Below are 7,339 nucleotides of genomic sequence, written 5' to 3' on the forward strand. Positions count from 1 at the left end.
AAGAAAACTCCTCTCCCCAAAGGTATAAAAGATGCAGAGCCCAGGAACCCCTTCCACTGCAACTCCCTCCCGGCAGCGTCAGTATGAGAGGGGGTCTTGCACACCCCTGCCTTGCATGCCGCAGCCATGGCGGGAGCACAGAGCTCCCCTGGGGTCAGCTGCTCTTTCACAGTAATTTTCCAGCTCCAGGCAAGGACCGGCCGGAGCCTGCGTGGCACAGCATGCTTGCCGGGGCCTTCCGTCCGACTCGACCTACGGTGCTGGGCGCTGCCGTGCCCTTGGGCCCAGACAGGGCAGCAGTGCAGGAGCAAGGGGCTGCAGTGTCCTCTGGCAGCACGTGGGAGGGAGAAGGAGATCCCCCTTTTCAGGGGGGTGGCACGCCAGGCTGGGCAGATCCAGGGCAGGAAGATCCGCACACAGCCTGGCCTCAAGGACAGGCCTGATCTGGGGCAGCCGACTCAGCATGGGAGCTGGAGAGAGAAGCTGGCTTACAGCCCTGCTTGCATGGAGGGGAGGAGGAGGGGGAGAAAAAGCAGCACTTACAAAGCAGTTGAGCATGGAGCAGGAGACGCGGCCTGGCAGACTCATGTTCATTTCCTGAGGCGGCAGCTGAGCCGGGCACGCGCAAGCAGCATCTCCTTCCTCTGGCCCTCTGCTGCTGCCGGCAGCGGGAGCAGGTCCCCGCCACCGCCACCGCTCGCTGCCGCTGACAATGGAGGGAGGGCGGGCGGAGGACGGCCAGACTCCACCTACCTCCAAAGGCCTCCGAGCACGGCTCTGCCATCTAAGTGTCTCCCTGACAGGCGAGACAGAAAATGGAGAGGCCGATGGAGGGATCACCCCTCCTCTCCCCCTCCCATCCCCACAGGCAGAGCCAGCACCCCGCCGATGGGCGGATGCCAGCGACGCATCCCCGCATCCCCTTCCTCACCGAGCTGCCGGCTGAGTGGAGCAGCTTGCCGGAAGATGCAGCCCAGGCCCGCGGCACCTGCCTCGTGCTGCACTGATGGCGTGTGCAGGAACGCCAGGAACAATAGCGGCAAGGAGGCTTTGCGCCCCGGCACTGAGCCCTCCGCCCTGCCTGATGCTTTTGGATGCTTAGCCGGGAGCCACCCGCTGCAAACCTTCGCCTGTGATCCTCCCGCCAGCCCAGCAGCTGCCTGCTAGAGGGGAGGACAAAGGGGCTGCCCTGCTGCTTCCTTACTGCTGAGTGCTCCCAAGCCTTTTTAAGTCCTCCTTCCCAGGAGTGTGCATGCAGGGATGTCTCTGGCTCCCACCAGAGCCCATGTGTCAGAGTGTGGCCCCCAGGGTCCCTGCTCCCCTCGCTGACCACCTGGACTGTTAGCTCCTGCAGGAAGTTTCACCAACTCTGGTTTAGCAATGGTTGCAGACATCGGGGAAATGCCTCGGGTGCAGGAAGCACTGTGGGTTGAACACCCCGCTCCCTGCCCTGCCCCCCCAGGAGCTGACTTTTGCTACCTGTTGTTTGTCAAGTCCACAAGCAAACAGCAAGCTGCCCAGGTCACAGCCTGTCCCAGAGGCTGCAGGAGAGCAACCTCCTGGGCAATACCATCTCCATTTCTATCACCAGGTGCCACTTGGCCCCTCTACCTCTACCACCACTGAGCAACAGTAAGAATCTCTTTCTTAAAATGCAAAATTAAAACCCAGCCCAAGGCCCAGGCACAAGTACTTTGTGCAAATCATACCAGCTTTTTTGCTCCTGGACCACCAAAACAGAGCACAGCCTGCAGCCATTAAGTTCCTCTGACATGTAGTTCCCCCAAGGCCACCACAGACAGCTCTACGGAGCAACACTACCAGCATCTGAAAAGGTTTTTCTCAAGTCAGATAAAAGATTTGGGCATTTCTCTGTACAATCATTAAGGGTTAGACGATTCTGAGCTGCTTCAACCAAGGGACAGCTCTACAATGCCCAGACCTATTGCCCTTGGTCACTGCAGGGCAGCAGAGCCCAGGCAAAAAGCCATTCAATGAACTCCCTTGCTGAGAAACCAAACACACAGACACCCTGCAGGCCACGGTCACAGGGCTTCACTGTTCAGGATAAAGAAAAGGCGACCACGCCTGGAGATAAGCCATGAAATCCCATTACTGCCTCGGCTCAGTCTCCCTCTGGGTTTATGTGGTGCATGGTGGGCAAAGTCAGGCGCTGCCCAGCCTCAGGGGCACCCGGCTCCAGCTGGCACCCACAAACCAAAACGCATTTGCATTACACAAAGTCAACACATAACAAGAACAGAGGGTTACAGACGAGGTTGTGGATTTGTCTTGGCCAAATCTGAGTGGCAGGAGAGGTGCCCTGCTCCTCTGGGGTGAAGGCCAGAGGTCTGCTGGGAAACCAGAGCAGCAAAAGGTGGAGGGAACCTTCTATACTGGAGAGAAAGTATAGCTATAAAAACTGTAAAACCAGTATTTTTTTTTCCCTGATATGCATCAGGAGAAAAGCAACAATGCACTTCTGTCAATATCCGACTCTTAGAGTCAGAGCATACATCACTATTTAACATACTAAGTGCATAGAACACATGATCAGTGTTTATAAAAACCTGGACAAGGAAGGTAAAAGGTCTGCTCTGACCCACGGCAAGATTCTTTAGGACCAGGGCCCAGTTCAGGGCCTGGCACAGGAACTGTTTCCAGCTCGAGTTGCAGAAGGACCTTTGTAACCCTAAGCTGCAGCTGCGCAGTTAAAAGGTTGCTCATCAGATCATTACTTTGAATTTCCAACCTAAGCTGACCTGAACATCCACAAATAGATCCTTCCCCACTTTCACCGAAATATTTTTGCACTTTTAGCATTAGAAAGGAGAGTCATGCATGGCTTAGAAATTTCTGCCCCAGAGCTGAGCCTGGTGCAGAGCAGAACTAGACTCTGCCCTGAAGTTCAGCAGCGTCTCTGAGACTCACAGAGTTTCAGGAGGAACCGGATTCAAACTCCACCGCTGTCACCTCTTGCTCCAACAGTTCACAAAATCCCTGCTTTCCTTTCCATGCAATCAGCCAGATAAGGACAGGAGTGGTGGCAGTGAGGCTGCCCAGTGTCAGGCAGCCTGGGTGGCCAGGCGCAGGAACACCGAGCGCTCGCAGCCTCGTTTAGCTGGCTTAGCTAGAGGGATTTCCTAAATGCCACCTCAGATGCCTCCGCGGCTGAACAGCTGGTATTCATTCCATCATCACTAACCACTGCCAGACCGAACAAGGAAGACAAGGTTATTTTCACATAACTGGGCTCCTCCGAGTATCGTGCATATGCACATTCACGTAGGGGAAGAGAGAAACTGTCCTCATTTTCTCCCAACCACAACAATCCTAAAGGTTTCAGGGACTCTGAAGAAGAGAGGAGCTGCACATAACATGGGCAGCACGTTCTTAAGGCCAGTTGGCAGCAATTAACTCTTTTTCCTCCCAGTAGCAATGCGTGCCATTCATACTACGAGTGGCACAACCCTGGGCTGCTCCTCCCACCGCTCCGTACATCTCTGCTTGCACACTGCAGGTAAACAGCTTGCAACCTCTCTTTAAGGTCCCAAAAGGGATTTGGAGGCTCTGAGATAGCCCAGTGCTTGGCAAAGATAGGAGTGGCGCTCAAGGGACCATCCTGCAGCCTCCAAGGGAGACAACATTGCCTATGGAGACATGCCTGCATGCACCAGGAGCCCAGCCTGCATCACAGGGGTTCACAGCGGCAAGCTGCCATCTGGTCCCGTATGCCCAGGGAATCCGTAAGCAGCAGCACAGGACAACCACCGAGATGCTGAAACCTCCCTCATGGCCTGGAACCAGTCAATGTCCTGAACTGCAACCTTCTGTCAGTGGCCAGCCCAGCTTTCTGCAAGATAGGGAGAGGCTGGATCAAAGAACAGCTAACACACACCTGCCAGGGTGCCCCCAATTCTTCTTCGTGGGTCTGCAGCTCAATCTCTCCCCTTCAAAAATGACAATCCACCCAAGCAAAGATCTCCAAGTCCCTCAAAGAACTTGAATGACGCATAGATGTACCGGAGGAGTCCAAGCCCCTTGTGAAATACAGGTGCCAGCAGAGTCTATTGCTCATAGAAAGGCGGAAGCAAGGAGCCAAAGGGCAAGAAGAGAAAAATGGGTCCCGTCCACTACAGGGAGGTGCCACTGACAGCAGGCTGGACTCAGAATTCCCAATACAGGTATACCCTTCCCAACCCTGACGTATCTTTATCCTCCACTTCTTTTCAGCACCACAAATAAAATTACTGTAAATACTCTTTCATTAGGCAGAGGGCACCATTTCCATTCCTCCTACGTATGAAGGGTGGAATTTTCATCACCACAACATGGTGCATCACCCTGCAGACAGAGAGGAGGGAAAGCAAGGGGCTATGGCCATGGATGGCAGAGATCTGAATGTGCAGCCCTGTCCCTGGTAGCGCATCCACTGCACAGATTGCCCTAATCTGCCTCCAGCTGGAGAAAAACCACAGGAAAATTGGCAGGAGGTGGTGACTGTCCTGGGCAGGTACTCCCAGGACATCAGAAGCAAATCAATGGGAGCCACGGCAGCTCTGCCCAACAGCCTGGGGCTCCGACAGTCACCGAGCCTTCGCCGGCTGCTGTGGGCTGAGATGCTCCCAGCAGCAGAGGTGTTACCAGGGTACTCGAGTTTATATATGTCCAGGTCTGAATATTTTCGATGAAGATCAAGGTAGGAACTAGTTATCCAGATCTTTTTACAGGTAAGGAGGGGAGAGACTTATCTCATCCTAAAAGTTAAAATTTATCCTCTTTCTGCTTCACAGATACCTACTTCAGGGTGAGATGAACTGCACTCAGACACGCATCTCTTTCTCTCCACTGCCGACGCAGGGGATCTACACAGGCTGACGCAAAGACCTGGCTAGCTGTGGCCAAAGGGACTTCTTGTTCTGCCTTCTCTACTTTTGTTGCATGAAGGGCATCTTTGTTTCAGGTCCCTCTACAAAAACAGTTAATTTCCTCAAAGCCTAAGGAGGTCCTTGGTGAACAGAAGAGCTGCTGAGCCACTGAGGTGGCCTCCCAGAAATAAACCCCTATACTATTTTATACCTTGTAAATCAGGACTGGGATGGTGAGTGCCACCTTTTCATCTTTACAGGATGACAGAAAAGGTTATAGATCTGTAATACTGAATTTAACATTTGTTCAGAAAGCTGCCCAGAGGTGAGCACGTTAACAGAAATATGAAGCAAGAAGCCTGTGAGTAGAGGGACAGAAGGACAGAAGTCAAGGGCTACCAACTCCATATGCCAGCAAGAGGGGAGGAGGGATGGCTAACCTGCAAACCCCCACCTAGACCAACAGTCACTGTCCCCTCCAAAGGGTACGAACGATCGTGGAAATCCAGATGTCTACAGTCCCAGTGTTCCCAGCAGTAAGAAGAGGGAATGCTGCCGTGGGAGTTGTAGGGCGTGCAGTAAGAGCTGAGCCCTGAGCTGCCAGCAGGGCAGCAGAGCAGCTTGCACTAACTTACCTGCCAGGTTAGTTTTAAGTAATGTATTAAGGTACTGGGTGCTCATTAGGACTTCCATTAGCCAGAGTTAAGAATTAAACCACCGCTAGTGCTGTCTTCAAGGTCATTTTCATCAGCAGCTAGTCTTTGAAGGAGAAATGAGGAGAGCTTTACAATCAAAGCAAGCAAATCTCGTAACTGACACAAGGCCAGGCATTCGTAGCAGCAGAAAGGGGAGAGCAGCTGGTGATCCACATTTGGGGTGCTGCTGAGTAAGGCAGAAGCTTTGGGGCATGTCCATGCTAACCAGAGGGCACTTGTGCTGTGTCCTCTGACTGCAGACATCACGGGTAATTAACTAAGCGCTCAGTGTGCCTGCGGGGAACAGGGTTGCCAACTCACCCTCCCAGCAGCTGGCTGAAGAAGTCCAGCCCTGACTGAAGTGCCTTCGGGTTAGCAGACAACCCTGTGGAGCATCCATTAACCAGTAACCGACCTCCATCCCTCCCTGCAGACCTGCGTTAATCCAGAAGTCACAACTGGACTCAAAGGAGGTTGTCAGGAGTTTAACATCAGCTCCCGACCTCAGCTGCTGAGAGCAGCTCAGGTAAGCAGGCAGAGGCAAGTGCTTATTTCTACAGCTCGCAATTACAAGTTGCTTTCTCTCCTTTGCCATGGTAGAGAAAAAGCCTGTACTCTCTTCCCAAAACAGTGGGTGAGGTTTTTGTTGTTTTTTGGGGGGTTGGGGGGGTTTTTTTGTTTGTGGGTTTGGTTTTTTTTTAAACGAAAAAATAATTTTAAAACAATCAAAGGAACATTTTAATAAAATACAAAAACCCCACAAATCCTTTTCAGAAGGTCTTTTGAAACTGTAAAGTCATCTTCAGGTATTCATAAGGAACACAGGACCCTCTTGTCTAGAAGAAACCAAACCTCCTGTGGTTACAACTAAGGGCAGGACAGGGCCAGGTCAGGAAAGTATCTGCCAAGACACAGGAAAGGAGCACAGTGAAAAGCAAAAGCTTCCATGTTTTAGTAAGGCCAAAGTTCCAGTCTACACACCCCAAAAAGAATAAAGGTCTAGAGAGGGGTGGCAAGGATTAAAGACTGCTTCTCTACAGAGAAGAATTTAAAAGACTAAAGCTCTTCAGATGTCTAAGGGGAACGTGACAGAGATCTCCAAAATCCCAAAGGGCATGGAGATGCCCGTAGGCAGCATCACACTTCACCACTACTTCCGGTACAAGAGCTGAGGACCATCAGCTGAAACGGCACGGGGCAGGTTCAAAAACAAAGCAAGAGGGGCTACTTGGCGCAACTCAGGAGCGCAGCTCTTTGCCACAATGTGTTGCAACTCCAAATCTTCACTCAGTTTTGGAAAGCAGCTAGATGAATTCATGGAGAAAACTATCAAGGGCTCCTAAGACATCAATAAATTGTTTCTGGATTACCAAGTCACCGAGCTGCTCATCCTGACAGGTGAGGTGACACCAGAGACGCTCTCTCCAGACTCTCCAGCAGCACTCACCGGTGCTCCCTGTCAGCAGGGTATCTGACTAGCCAGGCCTTCGATGGACCCAGCCTGGCCTTTTCTGTGTCACCTGGAGGGATTTTTGATGCATTTCCCATGTGTTTATTCACTTTTTTTTTTCCCCATTCATATCTGGATACATCTGCATCAGTCTCATCTCAATCCCACACAGAGAAGTTGTTGGGTCTTTTACACTTCCAACGTGACACCAGGGTAATTCCAACCTGAAGTTCAAGATGCTTTATCAGGTTACAACATGGGTGTACTTTCATCTCTCCACCCCAGAGCAACCTCCTCAACTTGAAGCGTGGCAAGAAGCTCTTCCA

The 7,339-nt window shown here is 52.0% G+C and overlaps 1 protein-coding gene across 1 annotated transcript in view; it reads right to left on the reverse strand.

Moving 5' to 3' along the window:
* The window catches only part of MTMR4 (myotubularin related protein 4), a 29,415-nt gene extending 28,815 nt beyond the window's left edge, over window positions 1-600 (reverse strand). Inside the window, 1 exon segment of the mRNA XM_035900609.1 lies at window positions 544-600. Coding sequence (XP_035756502.1) covers window positions 544-594 — 51 coding nt within the window. The 5' untranslated portion in view covers window positions 595-600.
* Between the last annotated feature and the right edge of the window lie 6,739 nt (window positions 601-7,339).

The sequence above is a fragment of the Egretta garzetta genome, unplaced genomic scaffold, assembly GCF_000687185.1.
Source record: "Egretta garzetta isolate BGI_Z169 unplaced genomic scaffold, ASM68718v1 scaffold108, whole genome shotgun sequence".
Taxonomy (NCBI): Eukaryota; Metazoa; Chordata; class Aves; order Pelecaniformes; family Ardeidae; genus Egretta; species Egretta garzetta.